Source organism: Carassius carassius, chromosome 19 (genome assembly GCF_963082965.1).
Source record: "Carassius carassius chromosome 19, fCarCar2.1, whole genome shotgun sequence".
Taxonomy (NCBI): domain Eukaryota; kingdom Metazoa; phylum Chordata; class Actinopteri; order Cypriniformes; family Cyprinidae; genus Carassius; species Carassius carassius.
The window spans coordinates 30926652-30952024 of NC_081773.1; the positions used below are offsets into that span (position 1 = coordinate 30926652).

At 36.7% G+C, this 25373-nt stretch overlaps 1 protein-coding gene across 4 annotated transcripts in view; it reads right to left on the reverse strand.

The window, feature by feature from the left end:
- LOC132095555 (interleukin-1 receptor type 1-like) overlaps positions 1-21301 on the reverse strand; it is an 85419-nt gene extending 64118 nt beyond the window's left edge. Inside the window, exons 1-2 of one of the 4 annotated variants that reach the window (XM_059500669.1) lie at positions 21009-21291; positions 8381-8603 (exon numbers count right to left, since the gene is read on the reverse strand). Coding sequence is in view for 2 of the 4 variants with exons in the window: in XM_059500670.1 (XP_059356653.1) it covers positions 21009-21030 (22 nt within the window). In the remaining 2 variants the exon portion in view is untranslated. Of the gene's footprint in view, positions 1-8380; positions 8604-21008 lie in introns of all 4 variants that reach the window. The other 3 variants (XM_059500671.1, XM_059500670.1, XM_059500667.1) reach the window with 3 other exon arrangements.
- Between the last annotated feature and the right edge of the window lie 4072 nt (positions 21302-25373).

Here is a 25373-nt window from a genome sequence, read left to right on the forward strand (position 1 = left end):
GGAGTCCATGAGGAAAAAGGATATGGTTTCACAATGATTGCCAGAGGTGAGCAGAGTGATGGGTTCTGTGTAGTGTGTGACATGAGGCAGTTCCTGGCCGTTGAGTGTGGTGACATGGATGGGAAGAGACACAGGAATGAGAGGCAGGACAGGAATGTTCAGGTGACGTGCAAGGAGTGAGTCGATGAAATTACCTTCGGCTCAGGAGTCCAGAAGGGCGTGACAGTCGTGAGTGTGAGTCTCCCACCGCAGTTTCACCGGAAGGAGAGTCGATGATGTTGTTGAGGACTTCCCAGCGGAGATCCCACCCGATAGTAGCCTCAAGTTTACTACCGGGCAGGTGAAGATGGTATGTCCTGAGCCTCCACAGTACAGGCATAGTCCTTGGGACCTCCGCCGTTCTCTCTCCCTCCGGGACAGCCGAGCTCTACCCACCTGCATGGGTTCGTGGTAGTCGACGGGACCGACCGCATTCTCTCGACTCGAGCGCCCCCTGTCTGGAGAGATGGTATGGCACTTTGGACTGGTCTGATGACCCAGGCGATTAATCCGGGCATCAACTCTTAAGGCTAAGTCAATAAGACCGTTGAGTGTGGGGGGCAGCTCGAGGAGGTAGATCTCCTTTTGAACACGGTTGGCCAGCCCATGCAGGAATCGATCCCACTGCGCCACCTCGTTCCACTGGCACGCGGCTGCCAGGGTGCGGAACTGAATGGAGTAATCCGTAACCGAAGAGGTTGCAAGTCTGAGAGCTGGTTAGCGGCTTCCCAGCCGGCTGCGGCTCGATCGAATACCCTCCTCATTTTCTCCGAGAGGGAGTGGAACGAGGCGCAACACGGATGTTGATTTTCCCACACCGCCGTCCCCCATAGGGCGGTCTTGCCCGACAGTAGAGTGAGCGTGAACGCCACTTTAGATTCCTCGGTGGCGAAGGTGCGGGGCTGCAGGGCAAAGTGCATGGAACATTTATTTAGAAAAGTTCTGCAGAAAGCTGGCTCACCGGAGTAGTTTTCTGGCACCGGAAGTCGCAGCTCTGGCCGGAAGTGGTCCTGGGGGGTTCTCCTGGGGGACGGGTGGTGCAGGCGGTGCGATGGGCGCAGTGGGAGAAGTGAGCTGTTGGATCTGCTGGGTGAGCTCGGACACCTGTGCCACCAGCGCTTGGATAGCGTGTCCGGTGTTAGAGATACTCTCCTGCTGCTGATCCACGCGTTTGACACTGTGGTGCATAAAGTCTGTTAGAGTGTTGGTGCTCGCTGCTTCCATGATGGTGAGAACGTTTTGTGACAACTGGGTGAAGGAGGAGCTGGAAACAAGTGCGAGTTAAACAGTTTAATGAAATTGACAAACAAGGGTACAACACGATGCTGGGAAGACGACAATCCAAGACGGCGGTGAGGCGGTGAGGTATCCGGATGGTGACGGTGAGAAGGCAGCAGGAGAGGATGGCACAGGAACTGCGGGGAATCGAGCCGAAGGTAAGTCGTGATGCTTTGTGGAAATGCGGAGAGTGGATGAGGTTCCGGGGGAAGACATCCAACGCAAACAACAAAGAAGCAAGAGACAGAGATCAGACATGAAACAACGTTCTCACAAACACAAGACGTGAGACAAGCCAATATATAGGGAGTGTGTAATGAGTGACAACTGCTGCTGATGACAATTAACGGAGACGCCCACAAACTAATCAGTGCAGAAGCGAAACACACAGACTTCACCACAAAGTGCAAAACCCAGAGATCACGGTTTACCAACCGTGACAAATGTTTAATATAAATTACTATAGTGTTTTTTTCATGTGGGTTTTACTACAACACACTACAGTTTACTGTAATAAAAACTTAGGTAGCTATATTACAGTATTTCTTATAATTTATCAGTTCTATAGTATTTTTTTCTTTCATGTGGGAATTGTGCTAAAAAATGGTTAGATTTAAAGTTGTATTTTATAACATGCTTGATAAAGTATTTTAAATTTTGTACAAAGTAAAATACTGTGAGCAATCTAAATAAAAAATAATATCCACCTTACAGTTTTACTGCTTACTGCACTTAGTTTCTCCAAACTTTGTTTTCTGTACATTAATCAATAAATCAATCAATAAATCAATCAACCAACCAACCAACCAACCAACCAATCAATCAATCAATCCATCAAATCTTTCTGACCAAAAAGTTACATATAGTAAACAGTGAAGCTCAATATATATATATATATATATATATATATATATATATATATATATATATATATATATATATATATATATATATATATATATATATATATATAATATTTATTTATTTATTTATTTATTTATTTTACACTAAAAATATATTTACTTTTCAACTTCATATAGCCGAATATATATAAAAACATTATTTCAGGAGCAAGAAAATGCATTTCTAATCTTTTAGCAGCCTACACTGGCTTTATTTATTACTTTTTTTAATTCAACTTAACTTTTATATTATTCAAATGTGTTATATTTTCACATATGTTATAGACAGCAAGACATTTTTCTTCAAATGTAACATATATATGTTAGGTCTGAATGCACTGAATGCGCTGCTTAATGCATAAATGTATTAATTTAATATATACATATATACACACTAGGGGTGTCACGATTCTCCAAATCCTCGATTCGATTGCATTTTCGATTCTAAGGTCACGGTTCGATTCGATTCTCGATTTTTACATTTATTCTTTTTAAAGCACAGATTGTCATTTTACAAACTAGACTTTTATGCAATATAATATCTGACCTTTGTTTGCAATGTACCACACTACATTGTCAAATGTAAAACTTTTATTAACAACATAATGTAACAATAACTTATATCTTTAGTCAATTGAAAACTTAAAATAAACTGCCATCCAGTTTCTCTTTTGTAAGTGCAGTCTTCTTCACAAAAGATGGCATTCAAGTTCACAACAAAAACAAAAACAATAAAACAGACATGTCCATAGTCTCTGAACAATTAAGTGTCTTAACCTATTTCCGAACAGATGAACATATACCACACTGATAACTACTTTTTATCCCCTGAGAATGATGACTGTATTTTTTAATTCTTTCATGTTCTTCCTACAGATGGATATGTTGTTTAGAGCTGCTCTTTGAGTTGTAAAAAACATTAAAAAATTTTATAATAGAACAACACAAGACAACTGTAATAATTTTGCAGTTTTAAGTTCTTCTTAAAGAGGAATATGGAAAGAGAACTGCTAAAATATTACTAAAATATTGCTAAAATATTAACCATTTACATTTCTATGGGCAGACGACAACTGTGATTTTTTATATATTTTCATGTTCTTCTTTAAGAAAATGAGAATGTCCACATTCTCTGGAGAGAGGGCTGCTCCTTGAGCTGTCACAATGTCCCCTGCTGTTGAGAACACTCTCTCACTTGCCACACTTGTTGCTTGTACAGCAAGATAACGTTTGGCAAGCTTGGACAAATGTGGGTACTGGTGCTCATTACCTTTCCACCATTTCAGTGGATTTAAATCCACAGAAATTACTTTAGCCATTTTGTATAGCTGAATCTCGTCTTTCACAACATCAGGCCATGGTTTGATTGCTGATGATGATGCAGTGGAGGCTGTGCTGAAAAAAATCACCAAACAGTTCACTGAGTGCTGTTCTCTTTGCTGGGGGGCTGCCTCTGCTGGTTGCTACAGTTTCTTGATCCTCTGCAGGGTTTTGGTTGGACCCTCTTCCGAGGCATGAGACTGAAATAGTCACAAAAAACACAGTTGTTTAAGGTAACGAACAGGCAGAAATTATATTTAAGTGTGACAACAAGAAGCAGAAAGCATATTGTGATTAGTCCTATTCCTGAAATATTATGAATGTGAAGGAAAAAAAAAACTACTTTACAGAATAAGATGGTTATTTCATCACATTGGACTAAATGCATCACATACCTGTGTGGGGTGCTCTTGCAAAATTTTCTCCTCCAGACAATTAAAGATCTCATTCCGAGATTTGTCATCCAGGTGGGGTAAAGTCTTAAACCTAGGATCCAAAGCAGTGCTCTCATTCAGGAACTGTTGAAGTCTTGGGTCTGAATACCTCTCTTCAAAGTTTGCCTCTATAGCAGATTTAACATCCTTTACAATTGTTGAATCTGTGTCACTGTGTTTCATAGATGTCAGGATGGTGTGTTGTAGGGGCATGATCATAGACACAGTAGGCTGCTGTTCGGAACTCATCAAGGTTGTGACTGTTTTCAGGGGCTTCAGTACCTGACATACATCTTCCAGAACAGTCACATCTTGATTAGAGAGGGTGATAAGGTCTTTGGCATTTTTTTAATGTCTTTTTCTGCAAGTGCAGAATAGACAGCAGCTTGTTGCTCTAAATAGCGTGTGATCATGTCATAGCTGGAGTTCCACCTTGTAATGACATCTTGAACCAGCTTGTGAGGAGGAAGCTGAAGCATGTCTTGTTTTGACTTTAAGATGGCTGCTGCAGTGGTACTTCTGTGGAAAAAAGTGACCACCCTCCTGACTCTGCCCAAAAGACGGGAAATCTGGTTTACTCCCAACCCCTTCTGGGAGGCCAGATTCACAGTGTGGGCTAAACATCCAATGTGTGGTGACAATCCTGCTGCATTTGAGGCATTGACTATGTTCTTAGCATTATCAGTTGTCACAGGGATGGTTGAATTTTGTCTGTCTAACTTCCATTCCACTACCACTTCCCTCAGCACTTCTGCTAAATGTTCACTTGTGTGTGCTTCATATATGGGGCGAGTTTGAAGGACTGGATTTTGAATTTCCCAGTCATCATTAATGTAATGTGCTGTGACAGTCATGAAGCTCTGTGTTGCTCTGGATGTCCAGCAATCTGTAGTCAAGGCAACTAAATGTGCGCTGCTCAGACCTTCAATAACTTTCTCTTTTACATTATTGTACATGGAGGGAATCACCGTAGCTGTGAGATGCGTTCTACTTGGGATTTCGTAGCGTGGCTCTAGCACGCTAATTAAATGCCTAAAACCGGAGTTTTCCACCACCGAATAAGGTCGCATGTCCGCGGCTATGAATACTCCTACCGCACACGTAATTGCATTAGCACGAGTTGAGTTGCTTGGAAGTTTAATTCCAAATGAAGACGGAAGAGTAGTTTGTGTAGTTGTTGGTTTAACAGATAAATCTATGTTTTTGTGGTGCCTGCGGAGATGCCCTGCCATGTTAGTCGTGTTACCAGTGAGAGAATATGGTACACGCACATAGCACAGCTTTCAAACTGTTGTTTTTTTGTCGACAACGCGAACGTTGTCAACATAACTCACTGGAAATCCAAAATACTTCCACACCAGCGACTTCAGTGAAAGAGGAGGGGATTCGAGTTCTGTCGATGGGTCTCCTGCATCTGCAGTTGCCATGCTATCTTTTGAGTGGCTGTTAGAGGAGGTTGACTTGCAGCACTTCAACACTTGTGGCAGCATCGACGATTCCATTTTTTAATTCGAAGTTTGAGACTGTGACTTAATTTCGATCGATTTCGATTTAAAATCAACACCCCTAATACACACATATATATATATATATATATATTAGGGGTGTAACGGTACGTGTATTCGTACCGGACCATTTCGGTACAGGGCTTTCGGTACGGTGCACGTGTGTACCGAATGACCGAATGCAATATTTTGTTTGCGGAACATATACATTTTCGTGTTTCCAAACGAACATATTAAGTGGCGGAAGTCTTCGCGTTCAGCGCAAATCCCGCCCTGCAGCTGATTCTAAAGGCCGGTGACACACTGTCTGCGTGGCGTGAGCATGGTGTTTCTGCTGTTTGTCACTTGCGTGACACCTGCTTCGCATTCTCTGTGTCTTTTTACACACCAGAATCGTGCCTGACTCTGCGCTGGCGCGCTGCTGCTGCTACTGTAGGTGACATTGAGGGAGACTGCCGAGGCGCCGACAGACCAGGATCTTGTCTTTACTACAACAATATCTATTCTTCATGTTGAGCATAAATATAAAGCCTACTGATAAAGGACACCGTCAACAGTATTGACAGCAAAATAGACTATGTTTGACAGGTGCAATATGCCAGTGTGTCACCGGCCTAATGTTTTCAAAAGGCATCACGCAAGTGTGAACATCACTACAACTAGGAAAAAAACGATTGTAATTCAAACGCAGTCCACATCGGCATTTAAACAGACCTTTGCTCTTAATTCCGATCGATCCAACGCAATAACGAAATCTGAGCAGGTCTAAAAACTGAAACTGTTGATGCTGCACTTTACACTTTGGAAAAGTTAAATATATTTTTTTAATATGAGCAGGCATACAAGCTGGGATTGGTAATGCTGCACTGTAATCATAGTTATTTATTTATATTTTTCATTATATTTTATTATATGATATTGGTTTGAGACTGAGAGTATTTTATTTAGTGGAGAACTTTGCAGCAATATTTTATTTCTTATTCTTTTTTTATTTTATATATATTTTATTAAAAAGTATTTTAAAAAATACAAATTGTAAACAAACTGTTAAAAAATGTTTATAGTACTAAACAACCTGCAGTTTAATGTTTGCATTACTGTACTGTACCGAAAATGAACCGAACCGTGACTTTAAAACCGAGGTACGTACCGAACCGTGATTTTTGCGTACCGTTACACCCCTAATATATATATATATATGGAGGACTAAATACATTCTTTAAAAAATATTCATTTTTCAAAATATTTTTAAAACAGTAAAAATATATATTGGTATATACACGCACACACTAGGGCTGGCACGGTTCGCTGAAAAAAACCGAACCGTTCGGTACACACATGGTTCGGCACGCGCTGGGACGGTTCAACTTAAATCTGATAAATCATCTGTAATATGGTTTGCTATAAATAGAGCGTAAAACAAACAAGGTTCAGGAAATATATGTTTCTGTTGATGCATGCGCATTCTGGCTTCCCAGACATTACAAAAACAGCTATGAGAAAAAAAAAAAAAACTTTGGACAAACCATTCACTCTTGTCTTGTTCAATGCGAAAGCAGTATGCTGGATTATGAGCAGTCATTTATTCCGTCATCACCCGGGTGCTGATATCGCCCGCGCACAGATGAGACTTGAACAGCACACGTTAATATGTGTTTAAACTAAACTCATTTACGCTTTGTCAGTTTAAACATTTAAGAGCCACAGGGCTTGAGCTCACGTGCGCAGTGAGAAGATTTGTGCATGCTTGCAAACCCGCGCCTCAGAACGCGCGCAAATATTAAGCTCTCTCTCAAGTATTGTGTTTAAATGGAAAAATTCAGACAAAAACTATGTCAAAATGCCCGTTTTGGTAAATATTCTACATCGGACACAGCCTACTGAACGTATGCCTACTGTATCAGTGCATTCTCTTAAAGTGACAGTCTTTATATTAATCGAACAGCAACAACAAAGACATCACTCACTGATCTTGATTAAAAAGCTTGTATAACTTTAATAAAGAATAATCTTTAATTTATACAGTCCAAGATGCAATGCTGTTGTACATTTGATTACCTTATTCAATTTCTGTACCTAAAAACTTGTGCCAGACCTGCCTAAAAGAAAACAAAAAACGGAAAATCACAGTTTATTGTTTGTATCTTTACTCTATTGTATTTATTTGTGCTGTTGCTTGTAGTTGGATAGAATATTCTTCTTCTTTTTTTATTAGAAAGTATAGTTTTTCCATAAACATAGCACATACCGAACTGTACCAAAAACCCTGACTCTAAAACCGTGAAACAAACAGAACCATGAAAAAGTTGAACCGTGCCACCCCTAGCACACACACACACACACACACACACACACACACACACACACACACACACACACACACACACACACACACACACACACACACACACACACACACACACACACACACACACACACACACACACACAGGATTAAGAACAAATTAAGAAGTGGAAAATAAAGTATGCAATAAAACAAAGCAAATTTAAAAAAGCAGCATATGTTTAGCATGTTATAAAAGCTTTTAAAGAAATCAAAATAGTGGAAAAATAAAAAGCATTTGATTCAGGAGCAAAGATCGGGGATTTAGAGTTATGTGCAAGTATTTAAATTCTGTTATTAAAGCTCTTGTCTGAGCAGTAAGTGAGATTTGAGTCTGTACCTTACAGACACGTTTATGGTAGAATAATTATAATTGTAGAAGAAAATCAGAACAAACACAGCCGGACACCAGCAGCGTCCTGGATATTATCCGGGATTACCCCATGCAATATCCTCTATAGAACGAAGCCATGCACATTCAAATATACTGTGTGAGGATTTGAGCTATTATTGTGCAGTGGCGGCTATTTTAATTTAAGAATAGATGTTTTTCACTAACCTTATAAAATAGCACAGACATTCACTTCTGCTGTTGTTCTTCAGTTCTTTCTACAGTAACTCCTTCCCAGAGGTTTATTTCTGTTCTGGTTCTTGAATGTCACATATTTCTTCTGTGTGTCAGAATGGCTTTTTATATTCATGATGTGGTCAATGGTCAGCAGCAGGGGATTCATCATCGGACCATGATGCTTCGGAGGCTTGGGAAAGAAACCTCCCATTTCCTGTTGGAAGAACAGCCTCTCAAATATTCTTTCTTCTCACTCTAAAAAATGCTGGGTTGTTTAAACCCAATTTTGGTTCAAATATGGACTAACCCAACCGTTGGGTTAAATTTTGGTTACATTTTTAAATTAACTTTTTAACCCAACAGTTGGGTTAGTCCATATATATATATATATATATATATATATATATTTTATATATATATATATATACTGTATACATATATATATATATATATATATATATATATATATATATATATTTTACATGAAATAAAATTCAATGAAACATACACACCTTACAAATATAACCACAAAAATATATAAAAATATTTTAAAAATTAATTGTATTTCAGCTAGTTGTCGGGGCAAAATTTCTCATTTAATTTTGTGTAACTTGATGTACTACCTAAACAACTAAAATTAAAACTTCAGTAAAAATGTAAAACGTAAAAATTAATAATAATAATAATAATATATATATATGCAGTATATGTGTCTGTGTGCGTATAAAATTTCATTTTATTTTAGCTAGTTGGCAAGGCAAAATTAATTAATTTTGTTTATCTTGATACTAAAATACTACTAAAAGTACTAAAATAACTCAAACTGAAAATGAAATAAACATTAATAAAAACTACAGACATGTTTAAAAACAAATGAAAACGACAAAAACAATAAAATGACTAAAACTTTAACTAAAATTAAAACCAAAACATTAAATTATTAAAAGTTAAATAAACTGATACTTTAACATTCTCATATTCGTCTTTATTTTTACACAGATTATTATGCTGACATGAATTATTAAATGTATTAAATAAAATGTAATAATTAAATGAAAAAATAAATCTCAAAATAAAAATATATAATTTAATGCATTCAATAATTACATTTATTTTAATAATTATGTTGGTAAAAATATGATGGAATGGAAAATTTTAACTTTTCTTTTGAAACCCAAAAAGCTAAGCTAAATCTGTTAAACATATTATGGTCACAAGATGGCGAAGTCGTTTATTTGTGCATTATTATCTTTTCAAACACTTGGTTTTAGAAAGGCTTTATTTAATAAACACAGCATGGCATTATTATAGAAATGAAATAAATCAGATTAAAAACTAGATGACAGGGGGAAAAAAGTCGCTGTGATTATCACTGTGTTAAACAATGGAAAGGTTATGCACACAGTCTTTTTAATTAAAGAGTGTAGTCAGACAGCCAGGATCCAGTAACACCAAACAGTAGCCAGGTTTCCATTCAAAGTTGCGAATTTAACTTGCGCGCAAAATTGGAAAATAAAAAAAATAAAAAATTTGAAAAAATCACACAGACTTTGCTCAGGCATTTCCAAATGACCATAATAACACTTCAGATACTGTGAAGTGAAGTCACATGACTTTCATGCTCCATGGAGGAATTTATTTGCAAAATGCATTTTCATCTCCCATTATTCGCATTAAACCTTTTTCGCAAGCCAAAATCCACCTCAAGCGAGCATTAAAACATTTTTTTGAACTTGTGCTGACCATTCTATGATAATCTTCTTTTATTTTTATCATATATGCATATCATAAATCCTTGCCTTTTTTCCACAAATATATTCACAGACTCATTTATTCATATATTGTGTAAAACAATGACTGAGATGTAAACGACTCATTTATATAGACTTAATACTTAGTTTTTTTTTTAAAAAGGTTTTCATAGCACAAACTGATTTATCAAACTGTTCAGAAATGTCTGGTTTGTCTGGAACGCAAAGACAGCTTTTTAAACATTTTGACCACAAGATGTGCATCTTGCTTGTAGATGTCACTACATTTAGAGTGAAGATAACCTGTGGCAAAATCAACTGAATTGAACGATCATGAATCATAAATATTCAACATGTTTAATGTTTACGATCAGAAATCCTGATGTGTGGGGGGAACCCTGAGGACAAACGCGCGCACGCTCTGGAGATTACGAAGCAATATCCACTCAGAAAGCGAGATGATGGAAGATGGAAGCAGTCATAGTGCAGCACAAAGTGAAATTGATGTGGATAGCAGAGATGGAGGATCAGCTTGTTGATTTGTGGCAACAGCACGAATGTTTATACAACGTGTCGTGTATAAAATCATTCCCAAACACTATCATTGCAATTTGTTCCTGCATATCGTCCGCAATACTACTACTTATGTTTCGCGAGATTTTGCAAGATTTCCTGTGTTCACAGTCGAGACTCTGGTTGAAAATCTGTTTCTGTGTGGTGTGCTGTCTTTGTCTCATCATGGCACACCAAACACTATAGGAGCAAAACTTTTAAATTAAGGATTTTTATTCTCATGTTTGTGGTCTATCATATTTTGAAAATCTTATAAGATGTAAAAAAATCTTTTGGTGTGTACCCAGCACAAGGGACCCTCAGATTGTGAGAAGTAATATTCTCTGGTCTGATGAACCTCAATTCCATGCATCATGTTTGAAGGAAACAGGCTCTGCTCATCACCTGCAGAGTAGCATCCCAGAAGTAAAGTGTGCTGGTAGCAGCCTCATGCTGTGGGCTGTTTTTCAGCGGCAGGGACCGAGGGACTCGTCAGAGTAGAAGAAAAGCTCAGTTCACCAAAATATTGAGGTAGCCTTAATGAAAACCCAGTCCAGTATTCTGAACCTTAGACTGGGCAGAAAGCTTACCTTCCAACAGGACAATGACCTTAAGCACACAGCAAGAGTGGCTTATAGACAACTCTGTGAATGTCCTTTAGTGACCCAGCCCCATACTGGGCTTGAACCCAGTCAAATATATATAAAAAAAGCGTATAATTACTTTTGCAATGCACTGTATTTTTGAAATGGAAAAATGCATTTTACAAAAGCTAGAAACATGGCTTTCAAAAGAAAAATTGCTATCAAATAGCACCCCAAGGTTCCTAACTGATGACAAAGAATTAACAGAGCAGCCATCAAGTGTTAGACAGTAATCTAGGTTATTACATACAAAGGTTTTAGGGCCGAAAATTAACACCTCTGTTTTTTTCATGACTTGTCATCCAGTTTTTTATGTTGACTATGCATTTGGTTCATTTTTCAAACTGGTATGTTTTGCCAGGCTGCGAAGAAATATAGAGCTGAGTATCATCAGCATAACAGTGAAAGCTAACAACTTGTTTCCTGATGATATCTCCCAAAGGGTAACATAAAGTGTGAAAAGTAATGGCCCTAGTACTGAGCCTTGAGGTACTCCATACTGCACTTGTGATCGATATGATACCTCTTCATCAACTGCTACGAATTGACAGCGGTCATATAAGTATGATTTGAACCATGCTAATGCACTTCCACTAATGCCAACACAGACCATCCCTTTTCAACAGGTCAGGTCTTCCACAAAAACTTGTCCAATTGTCTATGAAACCTATATTATTATGTGGGCGCCACTTAGACATCCAGCCATTGAGTGTTGCCACAGTAAGCAGGGAGGGGACCAGAGCATATGACAGTGTCTGACATCTTGCTTGCAAGTTCATACACCACTATTTTTTTGTGAACTCCAACTGGCGAATTGGAACATCATTAGCGCCGGTGTGAATAACAATCTTACTGAATTGAAGTTATCATTAGCCGCACTTTAAAATTTGGATGTGTGTCTCTAGTTCTGAAATCTTCTCTGTCAGCCTAACTATTTCTCTGCATTTATCACATGTGAATACCTCATTGCTGACAAAGAGAGATAAAATATACATTTTGCAAGTGGTGCAAACAACAATAGCAGGAGAAGAATCCATTCCCTCATGCTGATGAATGTTTCAGAATTACCACTGTTGTTTGATGAACTTGTGAAAAATGGAGCTACAATTGCAAACCAATCAGCAGCATACCAAACAGAACCGGCACTAATAATAACAGAAGCACAACAAAATTACTAAAACTTATATATTTTTTTGAATGTACTAAAATTTCAATTAATTTAAAATTCATTAAAATATTAATAAATTATTTTATATTTTATACTAAATAATTGTATGTGAATAAAAAATAACTGATGCACAATTTTTCAGACTTTTCCTAGAAATAAGAAATATATAGTTTATAGTTATTTTTCTTAATACTCGATTTTCATTTCACCATACATTCCACAAAAATAAAACTTTTTTAAATTTTTATTTTAGAGTTAATAAAATAAAAAATGAATTAAGTAGCCTATAAATTGTTATAGATGCATACGGTATATCAAAGACTAACTATTAACAACTAATAACATGGTGTTTCTAAAAAAGAAAATATTTTAAAATGTAAAAATATAGTTTGTTCTCTGTGCAGTGTTACTTTAGTATTTACATTTAGTATATAGTAGTATAAATTATATTTATTCATATTTTGAATAAGCTTGAATTAATTTGGAATTAATTTTTAGAATTTAGTTTTTTTATGTGATTTTGTGTAATGTAGAAACGTTAATTTGTGAAGATTATTTAGATTTTTTTTTACAATTTTTGTTTTCACACACACAAACACACAAACACACAAACACACACACACACACACACACACACACTTCTATTTTGATTTGATTGGCATTTCTTTTTGTTGTTGTATATTTAAATACAAAGTATAAACCGCACTTTATACATTTTTTCCCTGTTCTTCTTCTCAAAGTCATATTGAAAGCATCCTCAGTTCATTTCTGAAAGTCCCATGCATGTAAATCCTGATGCATGTAAAAGCAGTCGTGGAAATAATGCTCATGAATGCCGGTTTTAGTGTTATTCAGCTCTGACCTCTACAGTTTCATTTACGCAGGTGAGAGGTAAAGCCAATCCTCCGCTCCATTGTGTCTCTCAAATTCCCATCAATCGCTCCCGAGCAGATCGGGGCCTTTGGAAATACGCCAGAGTTTTCAAGGACCAGCGTCTCCATTGTGCGTCTGGGCCTCATGTGTACTGTTAGATAGCAGCTGCTTCTCTTGTTTCCCCAAGTGTTGGACTTTCTCGGAAAAATCTACTACCTTGAAGGCTCACCTTTCCATTCTTCTTGAAAGCTCACGGTCTGTTTTCTGGAGAAAAGAGCTTTAGAAGCTGTTAAACAGCAGAGGACAGAATAGAAGAGGTCTCACCTGCTGCTTTCAGCACTGTGTGTGTCTGGATGTTTTGGTTTAATTAGTATTTACAGTGAGTAGAGAACTAGATCGAGAATTAATGAATGCTTTTTGGTTAGCTGATGGTTGTATGCAGCATATGATGTGCAAAATAAATAAATAAATACATACTGTATATAAATGACATGTTTTTCCATCTGCTGCAGATAGGGTACTTATTATTAATTAAACCTTAATTTAAAACCATAAAAATGTTACTTACTCCATAAAAAAGAATCTAATTACATTACTTATATTTTTAATGTATTACATTTGCATAACTTGTTTTTTTTTATAACAAAAAAAATCCAAAAAAAGTTATATTTTTGGCAACTGTAAAGACCCTTTCACAACACAATTGTGAAAAAAAAAGAAAAAGAAAAAAAGTGTGCTGGCAACCTTTCTCATTTTCATTTAATTTACCCTAAAAAGTACAAAAAAACTAAAAGTAATAATTAAAAAATATATTTTTTTTAAGAATATGTAGTCTTATAAAAAAATAAGAATAAAAATGAAAAAAAAAACAAAAAAAAAAACAATTTATTCAATAACTTATTAATTTAACAACGACACTAAAAGAACACAGGCAGATATATTCCTGAGAGTGGTCAGTCACATTTAATGAACCGTTTAATAAAAATGTTTTATTTCTACCACTAGAGGGCACAATTTAACTGATTTGTGTTTTCAGTACAATTTTTAAAAACACGAGATGATTTTAGTATAGCATGGGCCTACTAGCTCACTATAGCCTGCTACTCATTCTGTTTCTAATAATATACATATAAGTAAATGCTAGAATGCTACTCCACATTTCTGAATTCCCATTTTAGAGTATGTACTGAATTCAATGTACCTCCCTGCCTTTCCTGGACATACTGCATCTGTCATCTTAGCATTGTCCTTTAATTGTCCTGTTGTTAAACAAGTAAATGAACCACGAGGAAACGCTCTATATGAGAGATGCTCTACATACAATTCTCTGCCATTTTTATCCTTTCAAATCAGCTCCCATGGCATTATGGGAAAGTAAGAGTCCACAGGTTGCACAGTTTAATTTCACCGTTTAATGACGCGTTTTCTACTCTTTTTGATTAAATTATCACTAGAACAATCAAAATGCATTGCAAAGAGACCAGCAGAGCTCAGATGGAAACTAGCTTTACGAAAGAGTTTGCTTTAAATCTGAAATGAACAGAAACATACGTTTTAGTACATGCATTTTATTTGACAGTTGTGTAGTTATCTCAAACGATTGTTGCGCATCACGTTCGGATCATTTACGTGTCGTTTGTGCTGACTGGGATCATTTGAGGTTGTGTACATTTATTAAACAGTGCTATTGAGAAAAGCCAGTGTCAACAGACCTGTATGTGGAACTAGTCAGCTGGTATTTGTCCGACAAATCCGAGTGACACTCCGTCAAACTCCAGAAGGCAGGCTATCAGTTATCCATGAGCTCCAACAATGTGGCAAATAATGAATAAGCAGCGTTTGACAGAGCGGTTACAAGCACTGGATAAACGTAGTAAGACATGCATTGTACACAGTATCAGAGCTCTTTGATTATCGCATTATCCTGTTAATACTGCGGCCGTTTGGATTCGGTCAGCAGACATGATCTTTTAACTAAGCAAACATCAGACTCGAGCGCTTCATCCAAGTGCCGCCAAACCCTGGAGAGATAGGCCTACTGTACGGGCTTATCTGCACAAACACGGCCTGTTTCAATATGTACACTGGACTCCTTCATCACGGACGGCTATTGATTGAGATTACGATAGCACAGCTCCGGGATTTTATCTGTTCCAATGGGACTATTGACTTAAGCTCTCAAACACCAAATCAGTCGTCAAGTGCCCCTCTTGTATTTTCGCAAGGCTTTTCTTTAATCTCTCGCACACACAGTTGCATCTCGCAGGGCTTTCAGATGATGTCCCATCCCTTGCATTGACTCATAATAAACACACAAAAATAAACCTAATTTAATGTCTGGGTGTTGAATAGCTGGCGTGGCTTATGCGTAGGATTAGGACTGTGTGACATTAGGGCCTTGTTTTAGTTAACCCAGTTTCAATGCAAACACGAGCACTTCAACAGAAGTCCGGATCGCCATATATTGTTTGTCGATGTTCTGTCTGACTGCTCGCCGTTCCTGTAAGGAGGGGCCCGATTGAAGAACACTTCAATTAATGGGCTTTTTATATACAGAAAAGAAAACACGATTTGTCCTGAAACACATATAGCTACACGACAGCTTGATTTTATGGTTTGAAATCCATGGCATTTGCATGGGTTGAATGGGGATGAATGGTTCTTTGTGGAACCAAATATGGTTCTTCTATGGCATTCTATGGCACCTTTTAAGCACCTTTATTTTTAAGAGTGTAAATGATCAAATTAAGGCTAAATTTTCATTGAATGGAATGCAAGTTTCTTTGGATAAAAGTGTCTTAAGTAAACATAAAACAAATAAATATAGCACATGCAGATAAATGACAGGCATGGTTGCATTTTAAAGACATTGTTACCACCACCACAGCAGCAGCAGAACACATTCATGGCTACAAGAATAAACAAGTGTACATGTGTAAAAGCTTTTGCCCATGTGCTTTCGCTGTAGGCCCACCATAAGTTAGCTTTGGTTCCCTCAAAAAAATCTAATAGAAATCCAATAGCATTTTCCATTGGCTTTTGGATTATTGGAGAAAATAAGATTTGTCAGATTATTATAATCTCCACAAATAAACATGTTTATAAATGCAGTGGATGTTGTAAATGGACAATTATGAATGCCGTGAAGCTGTGAAAGCATAGTGTAGATGTGTTCACCTATTCATTTAATGTCCCTGACGATTCCTGTAAACCCACTTGTTAGCAACCACCTTTTTCAAGACAAGTAAAAGCTTTAAAAATATCACAAGGGGTATTGCTGCATGTTTTATAATACAATATCTGATCAGGCACTTTTCAGGCATTTAAGATGAAACCTATTCAAAAAATCCATTGACTTTAAGACAATGGAACCGGAAGGGATAAAATGCAATTGTTTCTGGGTTTTGGCCTATAAATACATCATTCCCACAAAACTCTATAGACATTAGTGAGATGCCATATTTAATTTGAAATATATGAAAATATGGCTGTATATATGCAATAGGTATGCATGGGTAGTGATCATTCAGATTACCAATTATTGAAAAAACTAATCCAATTTAAGAAACAAAATTTTCTATATTAATGCTTGTTTAAAACATTAAGTATAATTCTTAGGAATAAGAACAATTTGAAGAGACAACCAATGATCACATAATGATGCAATATTAATTTCTGAGGTAAATTATGCCTAAACTATTCCATTCCTCAAAGCCATTGTCATTTGTATCAAATACCTGACTAAGGCCCATTTGTTTAACTGTAGGCTGTGTGTGTTGCCAGTAATTTATCAGCATTGTGCAACGGCTTTGAACACGACTCGTCCAATCAGAATCGGCATCAGACCTGTGTGTTTTATAATGCGTGACTGAGGCTACATGTATATAGAGGTCAGAGCCACTCATTAACGTGATCTTTACCTGTCACAGACAGTGTAACAGCAGCATGACTAACACAACAGACAAACACCGTGTGTTACTCTTATTCACAGGAAAATGTCGTACCCTCCCTCTGTACACACACACACTGTATGAACGCTGCGGATGTTGTATCTGTCTGTGTCTCTCACACATGTTCAGATGCCAGAGTGCCTTCTTGGCTTTTGTCTGCTGTGTTTGAGGAGCATGCATGCTCCATTTGAGTCATGAAGCTAATATTGTGCTTATATTGTGTGTGACATGACTGCAGTTTTTGCTCTGTTTAACATGCCAACCTGTTGTTATTTTATCATGATCTCTTTTTAATTGCAGAGGTTGTGGTTATTTGCCATTGCGTGGTGTGGTTCGGTCACGCTCTACCAAGAACAAATGAGTCACTCACTCTGGGTCTCCGAGGTTTCTGTGGAAAGAGACACAGACAGTGTTTTCAGATGACAGAACTTCATTGTTTGAGAAGACTATAAAGTGTCAACAAGCTTTTCTGAAACGGTGTTGTCAACAGGTCTGTGTTTTATCAGACAGATCTGGTTGAAGTCAAGTCATGTCATCTAATGTCATGGATGTTTAATATTAGATGCAAGCAGGTTCATATGCACGGCAAAAATTTAAACATTAAAATGCATAAATAAAAAAATAAAGCAAATTGATTAAAATTATTATAAATTTATAATTTTTCATTACATTTATATATAAAGGTTGGGGGTTCGAATCCCGGGGAACACATGTTAGTAAAAATTGTTAGCCTGAATGCAATGTAAGTCGCTTTGGATAAAAGCGTCTGCTAAATGCATAAATTTATTTATTTATATTAAAAAATATATATACATTCATTTATACAATACAAAATATAATAAAAGATTTAGAAATACATGCATGCATACAATACTATTCAGAGTTCGGGGCCAGAAAGATTTTAGAAAGGAAATGAATACTTTTATTCAGCAAGAATGCATTAAATTAAATTCCAAAATCAAACCTATACTCTCATTTCTGAAAGATCATGTGACACTGAAGACTGGAGTAATGATGCTGAAAATACAGCTGCGCATCACAGAAATAAATATATTTTAGAATATATTCACATTGAAAACAGCTATTTTAAATTTAAATAATATTACAATACCGGTATTACCTTAGTGAGCAAAAGAAACTTCATTCAAAGAAATGTGTTCCAATTTCAACTTCCAAATTTTGAACAGTACTATACATACATAAAATATAACTTCCTTAATTTTGCCTCGTTTGAGTAAAAATATTTTCACATCCTTAAAACGTGATAAGTATACACAGTACACACACATATATTATGTAAACAATAACTTTTATTTTGAATGTGATTAATCATTTGAGAGTACTAATATATATATATATATATAAAACAAAAACTACTAAAAATAACAAAAACTACAAAATTACGAAACTTTTAAATTAATGTGAAAAAAAACTGAAGTAATCAATATAAAAATATCAATGAAATATCAATAAAAACTAAAAAAAAATAACTGCTGAGAAAGTTTGTTTTAACATACATAACATACATACTTCAAATGAGAAAAAACAATTTGAAAAGACAACCAGTGTGTAAATGATGATATACAGTAACGCTCATTTTGGGCTAAACCCGGCCTTTAATAGCAGATGCAAACATGCTGACTGTAATTTTTTGGGAGGCAGTGATGCTTCACAGCTGAAGCTGCTTGATGATATCAGGCGTTTGTGTAAATTGAGCGCTGAGGAGGTTTGCTGATATAAGCATTCTGTCCTCTATTTAATTGCTTGAAAGGAGCACAGAGAGACCGCTGTGGCCCGGCTTTGACAATGAGAAAGGTCTCAGGAATATATTAGAGCTGGAGGTAAACGGAGATGCAGGTGCTCCGTTCTTCACCGTTATGATGTCCTCTGTGCTAAAAGAGCAGACCTGAACACACGCGGAGCTCCACACCTTATCTAGATGAGAACAGGGAACTACAATTTGCCACACGGCCTACAGTGAACAAACCCCGCTGCTCTACATCTACAGACGGGACGGGGACGACTGTGACGAGACGACGCTGAAGCACAAAAGTGGTGCAAATCTCTGCTGGGGGTGTCAGTGTGAGAAACTGCTTGATGTTATTGTAGCTGATAGCCTGAGATGACCATCATATTGCAATATTCCAACAAGAATCAGGGATATTATTGTTAACTAAAACCATAGAAAAACATTTTCCGGAACATTAATTGAAATATAATGTAAAACTTCTCATTTTGTTCAGTTTAAGCACTAAAATGACTAAAATAACACACACACACACACACACAAATATGGTACCAAAAACATTGCTATAGTGAAAATCAGTGAGCTTTTAATAGTCATATGGCAGGATATATATATATACAGTTACATTTAGTCATTTAGCAGACACTTTTATCCAAAGTGACTTAGAAACGAGGACAATAAAAGCATTCAAAACTAACAAAAGAGCAGCAATATATAAGAACAAATGACGCGGTTAGATATTTATCCTGTGTTACTTGAGAAACTGTGTGAAGATACTGTATCACTCTTTATTTCTCTCTTATTGCTTTGATTTAATGATGAAAAATGAACTCAAAAGTTAACTGATGTAAAAGGCCTACAGTCTGAAGTTTGACCTTACTTGCATACTTTAAGTTAATACTTTTGAATAGATGCAGTGATCAAATCTTTTTGTTGCTAATGAATCATTGAATTTGAATGAATTTATTCCCTCCATCACGTGCAGGGTCTGGAAATGTCTAGAAACTCTTGATGTGAATGCAATCTAAAGCAACAATTAATGAGTCTAGAAATAAAGAACAATATCTACTGATAGACACAAATGCTGTGGATTATTACTGTACATACAGCAGTGTTTCTCTCCTGCTAGATTGTGTCCATAAACGGTCACAGGTTTGTTCTGATGGGTCATGGACAGCAGGGAAAATTTAATGAATCATGCAAATGAATCATGCAAATTTACGACTATTTAATTTATTTAATTATATTTTTTGTGTGTGTGTGTGTTGATGTTAAAGGTTTTGTCTAGTCAAACTTGACAGTATTTTGGTGCAAATGCATCTACAGTATAAACTTAATAAAAAAACAAAATATTTTATTTATATTTTTCTATTTTTAGCTTCAATTTGAGTAATGATTTGTTTGTTTGTCATTTTTTGTTGTTTTGTTTTATTTGATTTAGGTTCAGTTATTTTAGCACTTCAAGTTAAAATAATAAAAATATTAGGAATAACTAAATAGTACATTTTATAATAAAATATACATAAAAAATTATGTTCTTTATGATTTGGGTTACAGTTTTAGCTAAAGATAACCATGAATTGGTTATCATGTGACGCTGTGTCATCCTTAAAAACAATAAACAAAACTCACAACTACAAGTTTATACTGAACACAAAATGTTTTATGCATAGAGTAATGTTGTGTTGTTTTCCCCTGAAGTACTGACAAACAGCAAAAGCAGAATAACATGCAAACAAATAGTATCAGGAGGACGAAACGATAAAGTGTCAAAAATGCAGTGCAGTTGCCACAATTAGAGACATTTAATTCAACAGCAATCCTCAGACGTGGAAATCAACACATTGCATCAATGCTAATAATACAGACAGTAGTCTAATGATTTATTCAGGCTCTGTCCTTAGAGAATGGCATTTCATTTCTTAAAAATGTACCTTTTCTCCAAAGACACTGCATGGTTTTCTTGACTGTTTGACTCTTTGGGTCCAGGTGAGGTGAGTTAGTGTCAGGCAGGTGGTCGTCTGGAGCTGCTGCTGCTGCTGCTGTGTTTGAGAGGCCATTTCATGCCTGGCTAGGCCTGCTTTGTGGCCCAATTCTCCTAATCTGGAAATAATTATTGTGGGATTACCCATCTGCACTTTCACAGAAATGGGCCAAGGGTGTAGTCACTGCTCTAGAGGGACAAAAAGACACAGAGAAATAGTGCACATGAGGTGTTTGCCAGGCATGCAAATAGCATTAATGTCTCCATTTCCAATTTTCTAAGGAATAAATAATTGGGGAAAAATTAAATAAACTGCCAAAAGATGAAAACAATTGTTCGTTATAAGCGTTGACACTCTTTTTAAAGTTTCAGTTTCATGGGTTAGATTCACTTAAAAGAACCAATTCAGAGTCATTCGTTTGTGAAACATGCTTTGATTCACTACAAAGAATCGACTCACTAGAGTCATTTGTTCGGGAATCGGACTACACTTCTCACGCTGCATCCATTTGATTCACTACAAAGAATCGACTCTCTAGAGTCATTTGTTCGGGAATCGGACTATACTTCTCACGCTGCATCCATTTGATTCACTACAAAGAATCCACTCACTAGAGTCATTTGTTCGGGAATCGGACTATACTTCTCACGCTGCATCCATTTGATTCACTACAAAGAATCGACTCACTAGAGTCATTTGTTCGGGAATCGGACTAGCCTACACTTCTCACGCTGCATCCATTTGATTCACTACAAAGAGTTATTCACTTAGAAAAAGGATGTTGGTTCTGCATTTGTTTGATTTGCTATCTGACTCAAGAGTCATTCGTTCGGGAATCGGACTTCACAGCTGCACAAGTCTGATTCATTAAAAAGAGCCGACTCATACAATCGGGAATTTAGGCTACTTTTTGGTTTAGCCGCATCCATTCAATTCACTACTATGACTCATTACAACAATTCGTTCGGGAATCCTGTCACAGTAAAGGCAAAAAATGCCAAAAACTAAACCTTAAAATAATACAAATAAATATCCTTATTCATACCGAGAGCTTTACAAAATACTTCTTAATGAATAAAAAAGACGCTCATGTTTTAAATTACAGTTCAAAAATGAACGCTTCTCAGCTCCCGTCTAAATGTTTACCATCAGAAGTTTTCTGTTCCAGTATGAGTAACTTCACAAAAGCAGGGAAATGCCTGGCACACATTCAGAGGTTGAGTAGCAGGTGTGGCACATCAGCCAAACCCAAAGAACTGCACAAAGCAGGTATGAAAGCCAATCTCTCCTCTACAATGCCTGAGTGATGTTTGCGGCAGATACCAGACTAAAGAGAAACAAAAACATTGTGCGACATTAAAGAGCTCAAATTATACATGGCTTCACCATGTCATTGTTCACATGACCACATTCAGCTCTCCTTCTTTGAGCCTTAGGAGTTTTTAGGTGCAGTAGCCAAAATGCCCACTCATATAAAATCAGAAAAGTCTTACTTTTTGCTGTCAGATCCATTGCTTTTAACTGTCCCATCTTGAAATTCTTGGACCGGGACTGTTTGCTGACAAACACTCTTAAAAATAAAGGTTCTTTAATGGCATTGATGGTTCCATTAAGCTATAATAAAGGTTCCAGAAAGGCAAGGCGAGGCGAAGCAAGTTTATCCATAAAGCACATTTCATTCACAATGGCAATTCAAATTGCTTTACATAAATGAAAATCAAATAATAATTGATAATAATAAAAATAATCACAGCAATAAAAACAAGGAATTTAAAAACCTACTGTTAGTAATGTGCTCTCAACACAAACAAACATTCTCAAGCTTTGCTTAGCCTCTTTCCCACTAAGTTGCAAAATCCTCCCAAAATACCTAACAATACTTTCTTTGACCATCATAAACCAAACAAACAGAACTCAAAGGTCCTCCTTTCAACTCATTAACCAACAAAGCTGTCTTTCTTTACCCACATTCTCTTTACTTTCACAGAACTTACTTTAACCTTCTGTTTAGGCTTTGAAAAGATTTAAAAACTGATTTAAAATGAATTAAAACAGTTAAGAATAGAAAATTATTATGTATATTAAATACAGTGCAATCAGTTTGGACATTGCACTTTGCTCATTTAGTAAATGCACAGCTAAACAGATGAGTTTTGAGTCTAGATTTAAATGTGGCTAATATTTTAGCACATCTGATCTCTTCTGGAAGCTGATTCCAGCATAGTAACTAAAGGCAGACTCCCCTTGTTTTGTGTGAACCCTTGGTATTTCTAACTGACTCGATCCTAATGATCTGAGTGCTCTGTTAGGCTTATATTTAGTGAGCATATCTGCAATATATTTGGGTCCTAGGTCATTGAGTGATTTGTAAATGAGTAAACATACTTTAAAATCAATCCTAAATGCAATATCATCAATAAAATTCTTAAGTTTTGAGTTAAAGGATTCAAGGAGAAGATCAACAGACTGCAGAAATGCTTGGTGTTAAAGACAGATCTGGATTCAGTGGCAGCAGAGATCGATATATCAAAGAAAATACAGAAGTGATCAGTGCTACATCCTTAATAACAATAGATGAAATGAGTAAATCTAGAGTGTGTCCACGATTGTGTGTGGGTCCATGCACATGCTGAATCAGGTCAAAAGTGTTTAAAACAGTCACAATTTCTTTTGTAGTTTTGATTTCTGCATTATCTATGTGAATATTAAAATCCCCAGCAACAGCAAATCCATCAAACTCTGAGGAAATCGGTGAATCACAGAACAGTTCTGTAATCTGGAGAGTATTTTGGAGGTCTGTAAATAATGATAAACAGCAGTTACACCTTTCCGAAAAGGGTTTTGCAAAGAACGACTCCTCCACTATGAAGAACCGTTTGCTAAATGGAAAGTTCCATGGACCTTAAAGGTTCTGCATGGAACAAAAGATGCATTAAAGAACCTTTATTTTAAAGAATGTAGATCCTTTCAGACACACACAAAAAAAGGTTCTTCAAAGTGGAAAAATGCTCTTCAGATTATTAAAACATTCTTTACACTACGAAGAAAATAGTTCTTTGTTCACTAAGGAACCAAAAATGGCATCACTGTGAAAACCCTCTTTTGAGCCTTTATTTTTAAGAATGGAAAGTTTAAAACCTGTTGAGAAACATTCATTTGTTACCTTTATTTGTCCATGAATCAAGTGTACAGTCAAAATATTGCAGGATAGCCAAGTTTATTCAATAACAAATTTGATTCAAGCTTGTTTCACAACTTTCGTCCATTAAATATTGACATTTTCTATGTTTCTTCAGTCACTTTTCATTGTTTATATTGCAATATAACTAACGTTCAACACTGCAACAATCTGGCTTTTGCTGATCCAGACTGACTGGTCAAAAGAGCCTGCGAATAAAGCCAATTACTGCTGTGTACTCCATGTACGGTGACGTATTGTTCTTGCACAATGCTCTCTCGGGTCACAATGGAAATCACGGACGCTTTGTGCAGCTGAACAAAAGTGGCATCATTTGGTGACCCTTTTCAACTCTTGTTTGCAGGTGCCTTTTATGGCGGAACTCTTTCAGGAAGGAAGATCCTCGCGCTTTTTATGCGAGTTAGGGGCATTGTTAGGGCCGTTTCCCAATGCTCATTGTTTCAATGGTTGTCAGAGAGAATCAAATGAAACTTCATTAACAAAGGCCGTAACTGCTTCGTCCGATGCGGTGGAGAGGCCCTCGCAATGTGAGGAATTGTATCCTTATCTGGGCCCTTCCAATGACGTGTTTGCACCTTGCCGTGCGACGCGTTCACCTCGTCCCACAGTCGGCGGGGGATTCCTTTAAGCAGAGTGACCCTGCACCTCAGCAATATTGTGTTTTCCTGGCTCGTATTCAGCAGTCACATAGTGTATTGAAAGATTTCGCCTGCATCCTTTCTGGCAGAACTGCAAGGTCAAATTAAGCATCTTTAGCAATGCAGAGAGCTCCTCCTTTGTGCTGGCGTGACCTTTAAATCCTAGGTTGCTTCCACTGTCACAGACTGTGCATTGGGATGTGTGAAGATAATAGCAGGGTTGTGTCAATGGATGGGCCCCCTGTGTGGGCCCTTGGCCCTTGATGGGCTCTCAGAGGTTTGGACCTCTTATATCCTATTAAGTGTGCTAATAGTGAGCCTAACCATATAATTTGGAAAATACTACATTAAAGCAGCCCTACTTTTGTACTTTTTTACTTGGTATTTTTGTCTTTTTCAATACAATAATGTAACCATTCTGAAAGCAAGATACTTTTACATGAAAAGCAAAATGAAGATATTAAGTGAACTTTTGCT